The following is a 22287-nucleotide window of genomic DNA, read 5'->3' on the forward strand; positions in this document are numbered from 1 at the left end:
GTAGGAAGTGGGAACGATTGAGTGATGGAAGAGTGTGTAACCGCCAGAAACCGTGCTTCCATGATGAAGGAAGTGGATCAGTTTACACCCGTTACTTCTTTCCACCATTAAACGTCCCGCTTCATGACACTTTCTTGTAACGGTATTGCACGCCGCACGCTATAAACCGCCAGACCAATACCCTGATGAACATCCTCCAGTTTGTGACATGTTTGATGTCTCGAGCGTTTTCATGGAAAACATGTAGCAGTTTGCTACGTGTGGCAAGTCAAAGTCAATAGACTTGCCGCAGAAAATTAGCATGTGATGCTATTAGGCTCATCTTGGCTGTTCGCCTAAAACTTGCCACAGTCCTGTCAGTTCGGTAGCGAACTTGGACGCCCGAGATTATATCTCGTGAGGAAGGGTAGCCATCGATTATGGGCACACCATGTTGATGCCTGGCAATGGCATAGTGGCGTTTTTAGCGTATGCCAGTGGCACTGCGGCATGGCTGACATAGTTCGTGCATGTCAGTGGCACAGAGGTGCAAGTGGCGCCTGGCGTAGCCATGTCCACTAGATTTAGGCTCATCTCGGCTGGTCGCCTAAAAATTGCTACAAGTCTATCAGTTAGGTGGCGAACTTGGATGGCCGAGATTGCATCTCATGAGGAAGGATAGTCATTTATTATGGCCACATCTTGTCGGCGCCTGATAATGGTACAGTGGCGCCTTTAGCGCATGCCAGTAGCACTGCGGCATGGATGGCATAGTTCGTGCATGGCAGTGGCACGGTGGAATGTCTGGCATAGCCTGTGCATGTCAGCGGCGTGATGGTGCAAGTAGCGCCTGGCGTAGCCATGGTCACTAGATTTTGGCACATTGGTGTTAGACTCCAATGTGGTGTGGCAACATCAGTTTCAGTGGCCACATCAATCCCAATGCTCTGTGGAACATTATCTGGCTTGGTTGGCGTAACAACTTTGCCTAAATTAGGGTTTGGCATGTCGAAACCCTAATTAGCGCATATGACATGCGACATGCGGTAGGTGGCCGTGGCATGGCATTTTATACAAACGGTGCCAGAGGAGCCATAGGCAGACCACCATGTAGAAACGGTCACAGGAGAAAATATTTCCACGATTGGTTGTGGTGTGGCGCCTTTTTTATGGTTTCCTAAGTCTGCACGGCTTGTGGCATGTTGTGGGCCTTAGGAGGCATAGTTTTGTGCCATGATTAGAAGTTAGGGTTCCATCCACCGCCACTAGAGCATGGCCGCGCTTACGGTTAGGCTAGCCAAAATTGAAGTCTTTTGTGATGCTGGTCACGAACAGAGAGTGGGTACGTTTTGGCATGCTGTCGCGGTAAGTGGCACGTTTGGCATGTGTACTTGGCATGTGCGCCTGGCATGCTCGTTTTGGCATGTTTAGCATGCGTTAGTATGTTGGCACGGTTTTTGGGAAGCCAACTTTGTATGGCGACCTCTTGACACAATTTCCACCTCTTTTAAAGCTGTGGCGGGTTTGGAGCAACCTGATTGGTCAATAAAAGCAGGGGGCCGGACAAGCACGGGCCTGGCAACCCTTTTGGTGCACGTGGAAGGTTTAATGCGACCTGATTGGTCGATGGGGAATAGGGCCGACAAGTATGGGACCAACCACAACTCATGGAAGCGTGGTAGGTTTAAAGCGATCTGATTGGTCGACAAAGGAATTAGGGTCGGTTGGGTAGCATAGGGCATGGCCAAGTGGCGCTGGCTGGCCTAGGGCATGGCCACACTTCCCTCGTTGTTGCTCCTACTCCGCGGTTCTGTTTATTCTTTGCTTTCTGACTGAGTATTTTGTGCAAGGGCCTTAACCTTGGTACTTGGAGGTCCGTGCTACTCTGCTGCGAGTGAACACAAATCCGTCATGTTATACCAATATTAAGGATTCTGTCGGGGAACATAAGCACCAGAAAAGTACTCAGCAGGCTCCGGCATTTGTGAGTAATGCATCTAGGAGCTTATACACTCATTTGGCTCTATACTAATGAACAATTCATCTAGGAGCTTGAGTTTCAATATAATATGAAGAAAGACATAGGCACTCATCAAATTTTGATATATTCTCCAAATTCCTTGCGGAATATAGACATGTCAATATCTACTACATCTGATGCCGAGTTAGGTAGATAGACTTTTACAAATTCAGCCCTAAACTAAAAACCACCATCAATAACCGGATAAGTATCTTCTTCAAAGTTCTGTGCGTGAAGGTCATTAACAGAGAACATATTGTAAAATAAACGACAAGTCTAGTGGACGCAATGTGTGTACTGGAAAAACATTTTCCTTCATCATTTTTTGTTATTAGCATTCACTTGATGGTGCATCTAGCGGATGAAGTACTAATCTGTGGTCCTGTCATATTTGGGTGGATGTATCCCTTTGAGAGGTAACTACCGCAACCTACTTTGTTAGTTAGAAATATCATGTTTTTTTTGTCAAAACATCCATGCCTATTTTCTTGTCGTTTTCTTTTGTTATTGTAGGGGTAATCCATGTTTTGTTGTGAATACGTAAGCTAAGATATCATGTTTAATCTAGCCATCACTCTAATTTGATGTTCTTAAGTTGCAACGTACACACACTAGATGGATTAGAGCATAACTAGCATTGACGTATTTTTATGGGTTATCATGACTTGTTTGTAAATACATAATCTATGTAGATTTTGAACAATGAATCGAATCAATACATGCTAGGTTGCCAAGTGTTTGGGTACTGCCATATTTGATGTGCATTGATATTCAACGAAAGATATCCCACTTAAAATTGTACTGAGGAACATATAAGCGACTAACTTTGATATTGTAAATGACTTTTCAAGTTTATATATATATAACTTATAGTGAGGAACATTTTGCTGTTTTAGAATTTTATGAGCCAAACATGATCAGGCTTGTTTGTAAATACATAATCTATGTAGATTTTGAACAACGAATCGAATCAATACATGCTAGGTTGCCAAGTGTTCGGGTACTGCCACATTTGATGTGCATTGATATTCAGCGAAAGATGTCCCACTTAGACTTATACTGAGGAACATATTAGCGACTAACTTTGATATTGTAAATGACTTTTCAAGTTTTACATATATATATATATATATATATATATATAACTTGTAGTGGGGAACATTTTGTTGTTTTAGAATTTTATGAGCCAAACATGACCAGGCTTTCTGATTTATAACTTGTTCAGTTGGCGTTACTGAACTGCATTACGGGAGCTAATTAACTTTTTGTCACTGATTTTTGCAGGTTTATGAAAGGTTTCAAAGGATTGGTGCGCAATAAAAGATGCATTGACGGGTGCATTGCAAGAGGCTATACGATGCGAGAAGCTAGCTTATACTGTATGGAGGACATATCAGAAGATGGTAATGGTAATCATAAACATACTCGACATGCCTCTCTGGATGATGCTGGCGAGTTTGCTGATGAGATGCCTTTAAGTAATGCTAAGGACATTATTATAAATCAAGTGAAGTTTGAACAAGCTCGCAGATGGATACTTTCTAAGTATGTAGGAATTGATGACTGACAAAGGTAAAAGTATTAGTTTTACATGGATGAGTTGTTGTTCATGATTGAGGTTATTGATCTAATACTACTATTGTTATATGATTTTAGGAAGTATGATTCCTATGTTAACCACGCCAAGTCTCATAGTCAGAGAAATCATTCGTCCATGGTTGCGCGACGAGGTAATGTGTTAGGTTGTCAGGATTGGTTTGTATTAAAAATCAATTATTGTTTTGGTTACGCAACTAACTTGAACATGATATTTTACAGTTGTTAGAAGCCAATGAAACTGATTTAGTTCTTTGGCGACTCGTGCAAGGACCTCTCTTCAAAGCACAATCATATGCAAAATACCAAGTCAATGGCCTTACTTTCTCCCCATAAGATTGCGATGCGAAGCGGGTATCACAAAACAGTGGTGTGTCGATGAAAGCTATTTCAAATCCTAGAGCTAAGTTGACGGACATAAATTACAAAGAAGCTGAAATTACCTATTATGGAGTCATTAAATAGATCATCAATTTGAATTACTTGGAATTTGAAGAAACAATATTTCTTGTGATTAGGTCAGAGTTGAAGATAAAACTAATGGGTGCCAAGTTTAAGCAAACTCAAGTGTGATAAAGGTTAACTTGTCCAGGCTGAAAAGTATCAACAGAGTGGTTGATGAGCCGTTTATCCTTGCATCTGAAACAGCCCAAGTGTTCTACTCAACGGATCTTTCTCTACAGGGATGGTCTGTGGTGTTGCATTCATCTCAGAAGTTAATGTCCGCAGTAGATAAGCTTGAATTTCCTACAGTTTATCAGTCAGATTTTACTGACAATGAGAGTTTAGAAAATCTTATTTGTGTTGATTCTGTAGTTTAAAGGATTTGTGACTGTGCTCTTTTTCTGAATTGTTTGATTTGATGACTTGCACTATATTAATACTTTTTATTTATTTGAGAAGTTTGCTCTGTTTTCTTATGTGGATGGTTATGTTATATCGATGTTCTTTTTTAGCTTTGTTTTCACCTGTGCGATCTTAATCTTTCACATTTGGTATTTTACAGGTTATTATGGCAGCAACAGTGGAGGTCGATGAATATGGACTACCCATTTCTGCCAATGCAACAAAAGTAGGCCACAGGAAGGGGGTATTGGTTCGTACCCATGTTCCTATTTCGTACAAAACATGGAGGAAAGTGGCTGATAAGTACAAGGAAGATGTTTGGACTGAACTTAAGGTACAAATTTTACCTCATGACATAATTTTTGCTCTACTTCTTAGTTAACATTCAGGAACCCACTGATTACCTCTGTATTTTTCAGAAATCATTTGATTTACCTGAGACTTTCAAGCCCATTATGTTAAAGGGGACGTATGATCCATGGAGGAGATTCAAGTCTGAGTTGCGACTCGACTATTATGATATATATGATATTCATGAAGAAAAGATTGTGAATACTCCTTCAAGTGTCAAATCAGAGGATTGGATAAAATTCTGTGAACATGAGAACGATGACTCAGTCCAAAAAAATAGAGTTGCTAATAAGAGGAAAAGAGAACGATATGATTACTCTCATACCTCCGGCCGTAAGCCTCATTGTTTGGTGAGAGTTAAACTTGTAGGTCTTTCATTTTAATGATGCAACTTACCTCATACCTCAAACTATTGCAGGCAATGATTAATTTCATACTCATTGTATTTGTAAATGCAGGTGGCTGCGAACCCTGAAGTACAAATCACTACTTCTGATGTGTGGATTAAAGCTCATTTATAGGAGGGTGGGGTAATTTTACCTAGTGCGCAACCATACTATGTGAGTCAGATTAATTTCGGTTATATGTAGTCTTCTTTAACTGTATATATACTAGTTAGTGATCAATATTATAAGCAAGTGATTATTATATATGCTCAACACTACATGAACAACTTACTAAGGTGATAGAAGGCATCAAGGAAAAACTCGATGCAGGTACTCTGGTAGAAGAAACTCAAGAGATTTCTAACACAACGAAAGATTAAGAAAACTTTGTTTATACTTGTTTGAATTACATTCTCTGTATGTTAGATAATTTATACACATAATTTCTATACTGTTATAATCTAAAGAAGGTAACAAGATAATTGATTTATTATCTTCCTAAAAATAAGTTATATTGAAAATCCTATTGAGTCTGTTTGGTATGATGTCCAACGACTCTTTGGACTCTTCATCAACAACTGTAATAGTCTTACAGATGGATTGTTTATTTTTAACACTCCCCCTCAAGCGAGAGGGTGAATATATCATACCGAGCTTGCGGCGCAAGTACTGAAACGATCACTTAGGCAATGGCTTTGTGAAAACGTCGGCTAGTTGAGAAGTTGTAGATACATGGCGAGTAACAAGTGAACCAGCAACAACTTTTTCCCGTATGAAGTGGTAGTCTAATTCTATATGCTTTGTATGAATATGAAACTTAGGATTTTTGGCTAGGTAGAGCGCACTGATATTGTCACAATATAGAACTGGAACTTTGGTAAGACTGATTTCAAGTTCGCGAAGAAGGTACGTAATCCATGTAATATCCGCAGTAGTGGAGGCCATGGATCTATGTTCAGCCTCAGTACTAGAACGAGATACAGTTGGTTGTTTATTCGAACACCATGATATGCAGTTTGCTCCAAAGTAAATGTTATAGTCGGTCGTTGATCGTCGTGTATGCACACAACCATCCCAATAACCGTTGGAAAAGGAATAAAGATTGAGTGTGGAGTTGGCAAGTAATCGAATCCCATAATCAAGAGTGTCGTTTAAGTACCGTAATATCCTTTTAATAGCTTGGAGATGAATAATAGTGGGACGATGCATAAACTGACTAACAAGATTAATGGCATGCGCAATATCAGGCCTTGTAATAATAAGGTACTGCAACGATCCAACCATTTGACGATATTGAGTTGCATCAGCAAGAACACTTGTTGTTTGGTGAAGATCGTGTTTAATTGTAAGTGGTGCAGCAACAGGTTTACTCTCGGACATCGAATTTTTAACAAGAATGTCTTTGATGTATTTTTGTTGAGATAAGAATAAACCACCAGAAAATTTTGTGACCTCTATCCCCAAAAAATAATGTAGCTCACCGAGATCCTTCATGGAAAACTCCGAGCTGAGCTTTGTTATGAGACGATGAAGAAGATAAGTGGAAGAGTCGGTGATGATAATATCATTGACGTGAAGCAGCAAATATATGGTACCTGTGCCACAATGCAAGGTAAAAAGTGAGGAATCTGCCCTGCAACAATTAAATCCAATGCGAAGTAAGTATTGACTAAAACGTTCAAACCAGGCCCGTGGAGCTTGTTTTAGTCCATAAATAGCTTTATGGAGATGACAAACATGACCGGGCTTTAATGGGTCGGTAAATCCAGGTGGTTGCTCCATATAGACAGATTCTTTCAAGTAACCATAGAGGAATGTATTCTTTACGTCGAGTTGACGAATTGTCCAACCACGTACAAGAGCAATCGAGAGAACAACCCGTAGAGTGGTATGCCTAACAACTGGGCTAAAGGTTTCACTTTTGCGACCAACTGCGCTTTGAAGCGATCAACAATTGAGCCATCTGCTTTAAGCTTGGTTTTGAATACTCGGCGAGAGCCAACCACATTGTAGTGAGATTGGTGTGGAAATGGTGTCCAAGTACGATTCCTGTATAGAGCTTTTAATTCATTAATCATAGCTGTAACCCAATGAGGACTCTTAAGAGCAGTTTTCATGGACTTTGGTTCAGTTGGATCAGCGACTTATAGAACTGGTGGGGAAGTTGTTTGGAAAGATAAATAGGTACGAATTTTAGGTTTGATAATTCCTTCCTTTCCCCTAGTGATCAGAGAATGACCAGTTGTAGTTGAGGCAATAGGTTGTTGAATTTGTGGTGGATCAACATTAAGTTGACAGATAGATGAAGATGAAGGACTAGGTGAATTAGTTTCTAATACTGGTTCGGTGTCCACATGGGATTCAGTAACTGGAGTTAAGGTAGAGTCATGGCTAAGTTGAGTATTATATGTAGGTAACTGATCAAAATTTTGTGGCGGAGATAATAGATCAGGGGTTTGTTGTAATGTGGCTCTAGGTAAGGGTGTAGATGGATTTGGTATGTTAGTTTCTTAAAATGGAGGCGTAGGTTCTAAATTTGGTAAAGGATAATGCGCTAGAACTGGCTGAGGTTCTGACGTCGGCGAAGGTAATTCCAAAGGTTTTGGGTTGGATTTCCACTCATCGAATGAAGTAGTCTTCAAGTCACTATTGGTTGAGTTATTGCATGATTCCTTAAAGGCAAAAACACTTTCATCAAACACGACATGGCGTGAAATGAAGATGCGCTTTGTAGACGACTGTAAACACCTGTAGCCTTTGTGAAGATAACTATAACCCAAAAAACACACATGGATATGATCGAGGTCCAAATTTATTTTTGGTATAGACTCGAAGGTAAGAAAAACACCTGCAACTAAAAATTCCAAGTATTTCATAGTTAAGGTGAGTACGGTATAGTGTAAAAAGCGGTGAATCCATTTTCAGGGTGGAATTCAGAAATTGATTGACAAGATAAGTAGTCGTGAAAAAAGTATCTGTCCAATGATGCTGAGGTATATTAGCATGAAACATCAAGGTAGGACCTGTTTCAAAAATGTGGCGATGTTTTCGCTCCACCACTCCATTTTACTCGGGAGTATGCGGACACGAAATATGCCGGATAATTCCTTGCAAGTAGTTTATGAAGGGTGTAGAGGCAAATTCTCCCCCTCCATTACCCTGAAATATTTTAACATGATTATCAAACTGATTTTCAATAATTTATGAAAAGTAACAAAAATAGAATAAAAATCTGATTTATTTTTAAGAGTAAAGATCCAAGTATATCCTGAAAAATTACCGACAAAGATAACATAGTATCTAAAATTTTGTGATGATTTTACCGGGGAAGGCCCCCATCAATGACAATGAATCTTATGCAACGGAATCATAGACTAATTGTTCAGATGCCGAAAAGAAAGACGACAACTTTTACCCATCTAACAGCTAAAACATACAGTATATCAAAACTCATATTCCATGAAACATAAATTAAATTGCTAGAGTTCAATTTTTCCAAAAGTTTAGAGTGAGAGTGGACTAGTCTTTGGTGCCACAAATCACTTTCCACTGTTTTTCCTTTAATAGCATAGAAATCCCCAATCGCTCCCCCTGTATCCAAGGCATAAAGTTCACCTTTTCTACTACCGGGTGCTAGTATGGTCCCCGTTCGTCAGTCCCTTATCTTAAAACCAGAATCAACAAAGTCAAAAGAACATAAATAATCACGAGTAAATTGACTAACAGATAAGAGATTTTTGGTCAACTTTGGTACTACTAGAACATTATTCAATTTAACATTATGTCCTGATGTAGATTGAGGGCCGGTTCCATAGGGTAATCAGGGAAAGGCCCACTTTAGGACAGCAACAGCGTAGTGTTATAGTGTGGATTTATTTAAAGATAAAATTTTAGAAGGGACTTATTGATTATACTATGTAAATATTTAGGACAAATATTTAATAAACATAAAAAGTTGGAGGTTTATTTTGCATATTCTATAAACTCGTTATTTTCTTTCCACCGACGTTTTCTTTTCCTTTGGCTTTTGGAGCCTAAAAGAAAGGTGCTCTAAATAACCAATCAAATCTCTTGTGTTTTTTGGGTCTTAGATTATTGATTGAAAAACGTAACTTATAGTTCCTTTTCATTTCTCCATTATTTTATAATTCTAACACGAGGAGGATGCTTGCACACTATCAAATTCTCGCTACCTCACGTTTAGGAGATATTTTTCTTACAAAAATTAGACGATAGCATATTTAAACCTAATATTTTAGAGATATACTTGTCCTACAATGCTCTACACACCTATAAAACTTATTTATCTTTTATTATTAGTCGTGGCAAAAAAAATAAAAAAAATTGGGGGGCATAAAAAAAATTGCTTATGGGAAAAAAAACCACTCAGGAACGGCCCTATGTAGAAACAATATTTTTTGTACCAATGTGAGATATGTTTAAACTAGATCCATTTCCAACAATCACTTTATCATTACCACGATAGGGAACTAGGGATTGGAGATTACCCGTATCTGATATCATATGTGATGTAGCGCCGGTACCAGTATACCAATTCGGATATGTCAGTGGTCCATTGGTTGTAGTAGTTAACGCATTAGGCACAACGTTGTCTTCTTGTCTGTAAGAAAACTCATAACGCTGCTGACAATTCTTTGCAGTATGTCCAGCACGATCACATAGTTGGCATGGCGTATTATGAAATCCACGGTTGTTAGGATAATGGAAGAAGTTATTTTGAGGACGATAACCATTACCATTAAAAGAATTCCCATTGTACGACGTTGAGTCGTTAAATGGGGCAGATTTTGGATGTGTTGCAAAACTGGATGTTCCTCTTCCACGCCCATTATACTGGTGATCATGATTTCGCTGACCTCGTCTGTTGTGATGCCCTCTTCCACGTCCAGACCTTTGCATTGGGAAGGCAAAATTGTGGTCGACACCTTTTTCCTTATTTTCATTTTCATTTTGATGCCTTAGTTCATAGCCATTTAAGGCTGTGACGAATTGATTAAAAGTAGGAAATAGAGGCTTTGATAACATTGCTGTAACAAACGTATCATATTTGTTTCCAAGGGCTTGTGACAGTTGTAAAACCTTGTCATCACTCGGAAGAGATTTGTGGATTGCTGCAAGATCATCACAAATGATTTTAAAAGTTTTTAAAATTCAGCCATGGTTTTGTTACCTTTCCTTAGAGCTTGTAATTGTTGCTTGAGTTGGATTTCACGATCTTTATTAGCTTTTAGGTACTCCTTTTCAAGGGTTTCCCATACCTCTTTCGAGGTGGTACAACCAACAACATGTGGAAGTGCATCTTCGCAAGGAGTTGTCATTATCCAACTTTTAACCAATAGATCTGTTTCCTGCCATTGCTCAGTTTTTCGTTTTTCTTTACTACGCCATCTTTTGTTTCAATCATCTTTGGAGGAGCATCCTCGCTGATGTAACCCATGAGTTGTAAACCCTGGATTAACATTGGATATTCATCTTCCATAGCAAGTAATTCTTCTCATTAAGTTTCACAGAAACTATGTTGGTGAGATGCGGAAGTGTTGCACCTGACAACGAAAACTGTTTTATGTTGTCTGACATACTTTCTTTGTGGCGGAAGATCATTTAACTCGTTTGAGTATATAGCTCTGTAGATACCATCACTCAGCGGAAGATAAAGAGAACTTTGTTTATACTTGCTTGAATTACATTCTCTGTATGTTAGATAATTTATACACATAATTTTTATACTGTTATAATCTAAATAAGGTAACAAGATAATTGATTTATTATCCTCCTAAAAATAAGTTATATTGAAAATCCTATTGAGTCTATTTTGGTATGATGTCCAATGACTCTTTAGACTCTTCATCAACAAATGTAATAGTCTTACAGCTGGATTGTTTATCTTCAACAGAAACTTGTGCCATGACTTAGTTGTCTGGGAAGGATTCAAGAGGGCGTGTTCGTGCTATAGGTCATGTTTCTCGTATGCAAGTTGAACTCTCTGCTCCTGCTCGTGCTAAATTAGCTGAACTGAAGTCTAAAGATGGAGTTCTTACCAACAAGGTGGAAGAATTACATGGAAAGATGGGAGTTCTTTTGAAGGCTTTGGAACATTATGCCACGTAGTGAAGGATATTCAAGTTGCAATGCTGTCAGTTGTTAGATCGAACATGTGTAGCACTTCACGTGGTCAGAACTGTGAATAAGGTTATGCTGGTTCACCTCAAACAGGTTCAGTTGTTCACACAAGTTCACCTAGTCATGTCATACCACCAGATACTCACACAAGTTCACTTAGTCATGCCATATCACCAGCTCGATCAACAGTAGGTGATATGCAGCGGTGTTCATTGCTGAACATAGAGGGTGATATAGTTGCAACTGGTAAAGTTTGTACTGGTGCTTCAACACTTATGGCTCACGGCTCACCTGTACCTGCTACTCATTTGAAGGTGTTGCTCGACGACATTCTCCTGCCAGATGAAAAAACCGTAAAAGCTAACACATTCGCACCTACCTTTAGAGATGTTGGAATTGGAGGTTTTGTGGTTCATCCAAAGAGGTCCATCGCATATGATTAAGACGGCTTTACTAATTTTTTGGAGATAATCTATGAAGTTCTTCATGGATATCTCACCCATCTTGCATCACTTATATAAATGTCTAGCTAACACATGGCTTTAGTCTTTTTTTTTTGTTTTTTTGCTTCTGTCACACTTTTGTATGTATGATGAACACACTAATATGCATACTCTTATGCATTTGTGCATAAGGAAGAATCTTATCCTATTGTGCTTACGGAAGACTTATATGCAATTGCGCATAAGAAGTATTTAACCACACCTAGAAACAACTGATCTTTTTGATATATGTATGTGAACAGAAACGATTTATGAATCTATATTTACTTTTTATTTCCTTGTTTCTATTTTTGTATATATGTATATGTGGGTGGTCTTTCAATTGTATGTGATTCTGTAGGTGGCTTCATTTAAAGTCAATTGAAGCACTAGTAGCCACCCGGGGAAATATCAGTCCCTGGTAAGTACTCCACTTGCTTGCACTTATATTATTAAGTTTATGTTTATGGAATCTGACCTTCTATCTACTTGCGAGGTATTATGCTGAATGTTGATTTTTTCTGAGTGAGAAGTGAACTGTTGTGGGATCCGCATCAACTTGTGCAGGGATAATTCTTCTTTACCCTTCTGAATTCCTTTTAGGAGTCATTAAACACAACTTTGTATCCCTACTGAAGAACTCATGTCTTTCATTTTTGATGTTTAAACAATGGCCCAAGGTCCGAGAATGAACAAGGAAAAACTCACTTCTCACGGATATGTCTTATGATTTTTTATTTTTTTTGATTTCATCTTATTCCACTTGATACAATAGTAGGGTTTCATTCCTTAGCGTATCTGCGTTTCCTATTTGCCTTGAATAGTCTTTTTGTAATGGAGATGTGAACTGCGGTTAATGTTTTGTATCTAAACATGTTCTCAGTTTGGTTTTCTCATTCAGCGGTTAGTTGAATTGTCATTATGCCCTCCTTCAATGGAGTTTGAACTTTTTTTCTTCGTAATGTTGGTTGTGTCACAGATTGTATCTCATAAATGGATATTCATTGTGCAGGTTCTCTTGGGTATCACATATTCTGAGTTAGATCTTACGGATAAAGTTGAGGATATAAAATATGAGAAGAACACTGTTAATGGTACTTATATGTTCTGCTTTTTTTTTGTTACTTGTCATTAATTGAAAACAAAATAACTTAGGAAATGACTCTATGTTTGCTTAGTTACATCCTTTCTCATTCTCTATAAACTGCAGAGCAAACCCATGTATGCTTGCTTATCTAAGTTCTCCTCTCTATGTTCAATATACACAAATGGTGTGGTGTAGAAACTTTTACTTGTATGATGTGTTTTACTGAGAAACCTGCAGCAAAACTCTGTTTTAGACAGTAGATACTGATTTGCAGGAAAACTAATTTTGACTAGGCCAAAATAGACCTGACACTATTTTTTTTGATGTTACAAAAATTTCGCAACTGTTAAATTCTGTTGCAAAATTTGTACCAGAACTATTATAGTCGGTTCGGATAAAATTTTCCATTCTTTAAAAAAAAAAACTGGTTCCAAATTTCGTAATTGATTGAAACTATTGCTACGTGTCAATTTTGCAATTGTTTCATACTTTTGCGACCTTGAAATTTCGCAACTGTTTCAAACTGTTGCGACCTTGAAATATCGCACCTGTTTGAAACTGTTGTGACGTTTTTGGGTTGCAACAGTTTCAAACTGTTGCGAAGCCGTTGTGAAAAATTGCAACATCGACTTTTGTAAAAGATTCAAATTGTTGCAACCCCTCTTTGCAACTGAACTAGGCTGTTACTAAACACTAAAAATGGTGTACCCATGATCTGTATGATTATCATGTCTTGAGAGTTTTACCCAGAAATTGTAACCTAAGTTTAACTATCAACATTATGATTGGATAGAATATCTAACTGAGCATCCTCTTTAGCTCGTTATGTAATTGTTCCCACAAATCCTGTTATCGTCTCTTGCTTAGGAGACACATTGGCATGAAGAATTTATATAATAATATAAGAAATGTTGATACCCACATTGAGTCATTACATTTTGGACTCATTATTAACGATGCGGTGACATCTTGAGTCGAATATAACTATATTGGCTCTATTCAAATTAGGTGTATGAAAGATAATTATGACAACCACTTGGGAGACTTTCAGTCATAATCGTTCACAAAAAGGTCATGTAACCTCTTGGTATGGATATATCTCTATGGAGCAATGGCTCAACATGAATAAAAGATGTTAATTATTGTCTTCACAAGCATTGGGTATTTGACTTTAAATATATGTTTAAACATTGAGTATTTAACTTCAATTATTGATACTGGGATTTCCACCAAATCATTTAGCGAAATACAAGAGCTCAAAAAATAAAAGTTTTTTTTGGTATCAACAGCTCACGCCATCAAGTATATAATTATATAAACTTGGTCAAGTTAATATACATACCTTTATGACGAAATTCATCATGAATGCTCTGCTTCACTGCAAATTCAACATTGAAACCAACATAAGATGTGCGCCCTGATTCTTGGGTTTTTCTCACCATTTTATTACAAGGGCATTCTTGGTGAGGATATACTTTCAACATAATCAAGCTTTGTTGGGGTGAACATTGCTTAGTTCACCACAAGTGGTTGATACAAAGTCACTTAAGAGCTTTGAAACTTTCAACGACCCTTTTATAACCCATCAACATGTTGACCATTATTGTGCTCTTTTCTGGAAGATCCTTCTTCTTGACGCTTATTGCTTTATTGACAATCTTTGGTACCCATTTCTGAGTGGGTTTGGGTGCAGAGGGTTTCTTTTTCTTCCCGATGTCGTTTTGAAACTTTCTTTGGGGAAATGTGGAAGAACTGATCTTATGCAAGTCAGTTTTTCTCCAGTTGGGAGCATAAAATCTTGTTTTCTCATGAATAAAAGAAAATATTGTTTTATACCTTTTAAGAAATCTACACCCCCTTTTCAAGTCACCTCTTTTTCCACAATAAAAATAATTTTTAGCATGAGAAAAGTGATGTTGATAATTACCTGAAAGTGTATGTGCATGCTTCAGAGCTTGATAGACTTTGCTCTTTCCATCATTAACTGGCGCTGGAGATACTTCAGTTTTATCGCCAGGGGGAGCCTTTGGTTGAGAAGAATATGAAAAAGCGGGGGTCTAACAACACCACCCAATATCTCGCTTAGCAATCTATATGGACAAACTCGAATATACTTTTAAGAGAATCAACAAGACTCGATCAATTAAAAGTATATCAACGACTTTATATCTCTCTCTTGATTTGATTTCCTCAAACAGAAACTGCGAGTACTAATCAAATACAAGGAATAACTTGGATGGTACCAAAGACCAATATCCAAGTGTCAATCAATATCAATCAACAACCGTTAGGTCGGATTCTCCAATTGATTGATCTAACGCACAACCTGTATTATTTCAATTATAAAGATAAAACAATATAATGCGGAAATCGAAATAACACAGACACCAGAAATTTTGTTAACGAGGAAACCGCAAATACAGAAAAACCACGGGACCTAGTCCAGATTGAACACACACTGTATTAAGCCGCTACATACACTAGCCTACTCCAAGCTAACTTCGTACTGGACTATAGTTGAACCCCAATCAGTCTCCCACTGATCCAAGGTACAGTTGTACTCCCTACGCCTCTGATCCCAGCAGGATACTGCGCACTTGATTCCCTTAGCTGATCTCACCCACAACTAAGAGTTGCTACGACCCAAAATCGCAGGCTTTAACAATAAACAAATTTGTCTCACACAGACAAGTCTATCAAAGGATCAATCTGTCTCCCACAGAAAAACCCTAAAAGTTTTTGTTCCGTCTTTTGATAATAATCAAGGTGAACAGGAACCAATTGATAATCCGGTCTTATATTCCCGAAGAACATCCTAGATTAATCAATCACCTCACAACAATCTTAATCGTATGGTAGCGAAACAAGATGTCGTGGAATCACAAACGATGAGACGAAGGTGTTTGTGATTACTTTTTATATCTTGCCTATCGGAGAACTCTCATGATCTCAATCCAATCAATATGATTGTACTGTTATGATAGAATATCCAAGATCAAATCACACAACTACGATAAAAGTATTATCGGTCTGGCTTCACAATCTCAATGAAGTCTTTAAGTCGTTAACCTGTTTTTAGAAGAAGAAAACCAAAGGTTAAAGGAGAAACGACTCTAGCACGCAAACAAGTATCACACGTAAGGTGTGGGGATTAGTTTTGCACAATACTAGATGTCTCCTTTATATAACCTTTCCAATCAGGGTTTTGCCTTAGTTACAAAGCAATCAATAATCACCGTTAGATGAAAACCTGATTTAGATTCAAGCTAATATTTCTCAACCATTAGATCGAAAACTAAATGACTGTACGCTTCTAGGTTTATTAACCGCACCCAAACGTGTACATTGTTGGTTTAACAATAGTCTACCCAAAGAGGTTAACCATATAGCGTTTCATACCAACCATGTTCTTCTTCACCACAACTAGTTCAATTGACTCAAATGAACTAGTTAAGAGAGTTGTTCAATTGCAAGTAAATCTTATGTAACTACACAAGATAAAATTGAAGCAAAGATGATTTGATTCACTCGAATAGGTTCATGAACTTTAATAGCCACGGTTTGCAAATGCATTCCTTAGTCTTTTAAGATTAAGTTCAGAAATCATCTTTAGATATATAACCTTCTCAAGTTCGCAGACTAGGTTCGCGGACTTAAGACACCAGATAGAGTTTACAAACTCCAGCAGAAATTCTCGGGTTCGAGAACTACACCGGTTCGCGGACGGGGTTCGTGGACTTGGCTCACGCAAGTAGTTTGTCAACTCCAGCAGAAATTCTCTGGTTTGAGAACTTCGGCAGTTCGCGGACTTGGAACTTGCCATACTTCCGGTTCTCTTGATCAACAAAGTTCGAAAACTTCGGTTCAAGGAATCCATTGGTTATGTAATCTAAAATCTTATTCCAATCATTGAAACATTCTTAGAGGACGTTATATAGTTGTTACACTATTTCTCGTCAAAGCAATTTTCAAAGTGATTGAAACATTCATGACTTTCGTCACTAGTTAAAGATAAACTTGGTCGAAGCGAAAAGCTTACCAACACATATTTCGATATATAGATGGGCGAGGTATACTCGTCCCGAAATACCAAATGTGTATGATCTAGTCTATATGTATAGCATACGACTTTTGTCTCAAAGAGTAGGAGATAGAATAGATATACTTTTGAGTGACAAATAAGTTCAAGTCTCCACATACCTTTGTCGAGAAGTTCCACCGGTTCCTTGAGTAGATCTTCTACTTGTATGATGAATCTCCATGAAGTCCTTGAGCTCAACTACACTTACTATCCTAGTCCGAGACTTAGCTATAAGAGACTAGAAATCAAGACTTATAATTTTGATCACTAACATTTACAAACATGATTGAGATAGCAACGCATGCGAGTTTGACCGAGCAGTGCTCTAACAATCTCCCCTTTGTCAATTTTAGTGACAGAACTATCAATGCATATGGAATACAAAACAGATAATGAAACTTTAGTAGCTCCTATTCCACATGTCTGATCTTCAACATTCCTCGAAATCTTCGTCACTTCCAAGTACTCCAATGATCCCAAAGGTTGTAAGTTTAGCATCACCGTTGTTGAAGATCCGTAGCTATAACAATGAGAAAGCATCAGTCTCAATCATTGTTATACAGTGTCAAAGTCCAATTATATCACAACTTCAATAATAATACTATGGTTATATGTATCACTCCCCCTTAGTCAATACTCCATCTCACATGAAAACCACTCCCCCTTACACAATGATACGAATACCATATGTGTTTGTAGTGTGAACTACATATTAATTCTCCCCCTTTTTGTCAATAAAATTGGCAAAGGTACAAGAACGGGATCATAATGAAATTTCCGTAAGAGACATTTCATGACTGAGAGAAAGAAACACACATCATCTTATTTAGATGCAATCATATAGCCGAAGCTAACAACATTCATCAAGGATTTTAAAGATACAAGATAACCCCTCTAAAATTCCACAGCCGCACACCCCTCAAGATATGACCATTAAGCACAAGTTCAAAAGAACTCTCCCCCATTTGATGTCATTCCCAAGGGAACAACAACGAACGACCTTAATTTCAAGAGAAAAGAAGGATTTTATTGGACACCAAAACCATGAGAATGATTTTTATATCCAACACTCAATCAAGTTATTCATAAGTAAACCCATGAATAATCTAATCGGAATACATAATCAAATTAACCACAAAAGTGATCAATTTAATTCATTGTGCTCAACATAAGTAAACTTACGGATTAACGACTAAGTTAATCATACAAGAGAGTGATTGGCTTAATCGTTCATGTACTCAACACAAGAGAACTTGTGGAGTAATAACTAAATAACCAAGGAGATGATTAATTTAGTTCTAAATGCTCAACATAACGTACCTCACGGAACAACCAACCAAGCTAATCAAAAATAATCAACTTAGTTGTATCGTGCTCAACATAAGACACATCACGGAGCCTCACGGTAATACAAAAAGATGGATCAATGAAGATCTATACCGCGGAATACACAAGGATTCATTTTTTGCACAAGCATATACAATAGCAATAATCCTTCGATACAAAAGATTTTAACCTATCTTTCGTCAAGGGTTGACAATATAGGCTTAACTTTTGTATATGTCAAAAGTCTATTCATCCTTAAACCAATACATGAATACCGATCATGAACGTCTTTACTTTTGACAAAAATATGGGACAACAAAGTTCACGGACATTAACACAAATATCCCATAACAAGTTGCAATATAACAAAATCAAAAATATTGCAAGATATCATCCTCCAAATAGTTTTATAATTTTAAACCAACAAACCTAAAACAAGAAGATGAAAATAATAGCTATGTGTAGTCACAATCATCGCTATTCAAAGCACTAGTTATTCTTCCAACCAAACAAAACAGAAGACATACTAGGAAACAATAGTAAATAAACAAGCTAAAGGAAAACATACCCCAGTACACTTTATGAACACGAACTAAGATCATATGGATGGTTCAGGAACTACACGAGTCATGGGGTCTTTGAGCTTGTGAAAGACAACATTCATTGCAACATCGGAGTGGTGATTCTCTTTGCGAAGATCATTGATGCATGACTTAATGAGACCAAGGTCAGTGGTAATCTTTTTCAACTCAGTTTTCAAAGCATCAAGATTTTTCAGAGTAGCAATGATCTCTTGTTTTGCTTCTCCAAAGTACTTAAGAAAGTCGTGAACAACTTCAGCAGAAATCATATCATCCTTTTCAGCATTCTCATGGACATAGGCAAAGTAACATGAAGCATTGGGATGATCTTCGTCTACAAGAGTTCTTTTCTTCTTAGACTCGACAACAACTTCTTTGTCAAGGAATCCTCTTGCGAAACCACCATAGCAAGATGAAGAAGAAGACATACTTGATAACCCAGAAACCAACTTAGAGTATGCGTACGTGACTTTTGAAACTCATAAGTTAGTATATAAGCGTCTCTTAGAGAAGAGATTCTAGGGTTTTCTTAACAGTTTACTCCTGCCAGAACACGGGTATCCGTTCGAGTACAACATGACCCAGAAAAAGAATCCCAAAAAAAACATGGCTTTTAAAAAAGACTTTTGAACCTGGATGTAGCAAGAACCAAGATTCAACGGAGGAATTCCTAACGAAAATGAGAAGTAACTTTAGACCAAAACAATACTCTAAGCACAACAAGTATGCAATCGTTTTGCTATGGACGATAAGAAGATAGCTCAACTTAACAGATGCGCATGCCAAAAGTATACATGAATATCAACACATCTTACTCAACAGGGTTGTTATGAGTAAGCTCTTTAAACCTTGTGATTAATTAGCACAGGTATGAGAAATATTCTCATCAAGAGATTTATGTTTGTGGCCAAGTTTCTTTTTCCTTCCGAGACGAGGAAATGATCCCTTGTTATGTGAGAAATTATCATAAAACTTACTGTCATCAAAATACGAGACATAATTTAAGTTCTTACCAGAAGAATTTTGGTTTGATGAGGAAGACAACCTGTTGATGAATTCTTTATACCCTTCAATTATCTTCTTCAGATTATCTCTCAATTCATCAATATTTCTTCTTTTATCTGAACTTTATTTCTCAACAGGAGCAATGTTATTTTCAGAGATCATCACACGATCTTCCTTTAGACGATGTTTATTCAGATGTCTGTTTTCTTCTCGAGTGTTTGAGGAACTCATTGAACTGACTTTCCTGGTAACATACACAGGGTAGGTACGAAAACCAATTGGTTTAGACATACGAATGTCAGTTACACCTTTAAGAATCAAATCTAAGGTGTGTTGAAGTTGAACCAAGAAGTTTTTCTTCAACTTAGAGGTTCCCTTTTGTTTCACCGAACTCTTTATTTCACAGACAAGACATACTTTCTGATCATCAGAATGATTAGATAGTACAGCCTTAAAACCATCGTTGGAAGATTTCCTCCCTTCATTTGATGTGCAGCCTTTTTGATTGATGGTAACTCCAGGCACATTCGTTTTACAAGAAGTGATTTCTGTTTTTGCTCCTGAACATGAACCATCTTTTGTGTCAGAAGTACTTGGTATATTAGATTGCTTTGAGCATCCTTGAATAGAGATTTTACTCAAGCGATTTTCAATTTCCAAGGAATATTTTCTGAAACTAGCTTCAAGAGACGTACACGATGACTGAACATCAGAGTTTCCTTTGGATTTGCAATCTCTTATTACACCAAGTAGAACGTCGACATGATGTTTTAACCGACTAAATCTATCAGCTTGGATTCTATCAAGGTTTAGAATCAATTGACTCTCTTCAGCTGTTTCCCGTTCAATTGAAGGGTTATCGTAAGAACACATGTCGGTGTTAGTCTGTCTCGTCGGTGTGGAAGGTTTATCTAAGTACAAGATAGTAGAACCCTTATTTTTAGAATTAGACGAGATAGAACACTTATTTCTGGTATTGCGTTTATCAGAGATAGTATTCTTATCCATAGAGTCGGATCGCTACAAACACAGACTTGTGAGGTCTTAACGTGTTTGCCTGCTCTGATACCAATTGAAAAAGCGAGGGTCTAACAACACCACCCAATATTTCGCTTAGCAATCTGTATGGACAAACTCGAATATACTTTTAAGAGAATCAACAAGACTCAATTAATTAAAAGTATATCAACGAGTTTATATCTCTCTCTTGATTTTATTTCCTCATACAGAAACTGCGAGTACTAATCAAATACAAGGAATAACTTGGATTGTACCAAAGACCAATATCCAAGTGCCAATCAATACCAATCAACAACCGTTAGGTCGGATTCTCCAATTGATTGATCTAACGCACAACTTGTATTATTTCAATTATAAAGATAAAACAATATAATGCGGAATTTAAAATAACACAGACACCAGAAATTTTGTTAACCAGGAAACCGCAAATGCAGAAAAACCCCGGGACCTAGTCCAGGTTGAACACACATTGTATTAAGCCGCTACAGACACTAGCCTACTCCAAGCTAACTTCGGACTGGACTATAGTTGAACCCCAATTAGTATCCCACTGATCCAAGGTACATTTGTACTCCCTACGCCTCTGATCCCAGCAGGATACAACGCACTTGATTCCCTTAGATGATCTTACCCACAACTAAGAGTTGCTACGACCCAAAATCGCAGGCTTTAACAATAAACAAATCTGTCTCACACAGACTAGTCTATCAAAGGATCAATCTGTCTCCCACAGAAAAACCCTAAAAGTTTTTGTTCCGTCTTTTGATAATAATCAAGGTGAACAGGAACCAATTGATAATCCGGTCTTATATTCCCGAAGAACAGCCTAGATAAATCAATCACCTCACAACAATCTTAATCGTATGGTAGCGAAACAAGATGTCGTGGAATCACAAACGATGAGACGAAGGTGTTTGTGATTACTTTTTATATCTTGCCTATCGGAGAACTCTCACGATCTCAAGCCAATCAATATGATTGTACTGTTACGATAGAAGATGCAAGATCAGATCACACAACTACGATAAAAGTAGTATCGGTCTGGCTTCACAATCCCAATGAAATCTTTAAGTCGTTAACCTGGTTTTAGAATAAGAAAACCAAAGGTTAAAGGAGAAACGACTCTAGCACGCAAACTAGTATCACACGTAAGGTGTGGGGATTATTTTTGCACAATACTAGATGTCTCATTTATATAGCCTTTCAAATCAGGGTTTTGTCTTAGTTACAAAGCTATCAATATTCACCGTTAGATGAAAACCTGATTTAGATTCAAGCTAATATTTCTCAACCGTTAGATCGAAAACTTAGCTTGTCATACACAAATGACTGTACGCTTCTAAGTTTGTTAACCGCACCAAAACGTGTACATTGTTGGTTCAACAA

At 37.6% G+C, this 22287-nt stretch overlaps 1 protein-coding gene across 1 annotated transcript; it reads right to left on the bottom strand.

The window, feature by feature from the left end:
* Window positions 1-5856: 5856 nt before the first annotated feature.
* Window positions 5857-7295, bottom strand: LOC113294788 (uncharacterized mitochondrial protein AtMg00810-like). The gene is made up of 2 exons (XM_026543167.1): window positions 7036-7295; window positions 5857-6811 (listed from the first exon to the last, which is right to left on the bottom strand). Exons 1-2 carry the CDS (start codon window positions 7293-7295, stop codon window positions 5857-5859), a joined length of 1215 nt encoding a protein of 404 aa, XP_026398952.1.
* Window positions 7296-22287: the final 14992 nt, after the last annotated feature.

This window comes from Papaver somniferum, chromosome 7, assembly GCF_003573695.1.
Source record: "Papaver somniferum cultivar HN1 chromosome 7, ASM357369v1, whole genome shotgun sequence".
NCBI lineage: Eukaryota > Viridiplantae > Streptophyta > Magnoliopsida > Ranunculales > Papaveraceae > Papaver > Papaver somniferum.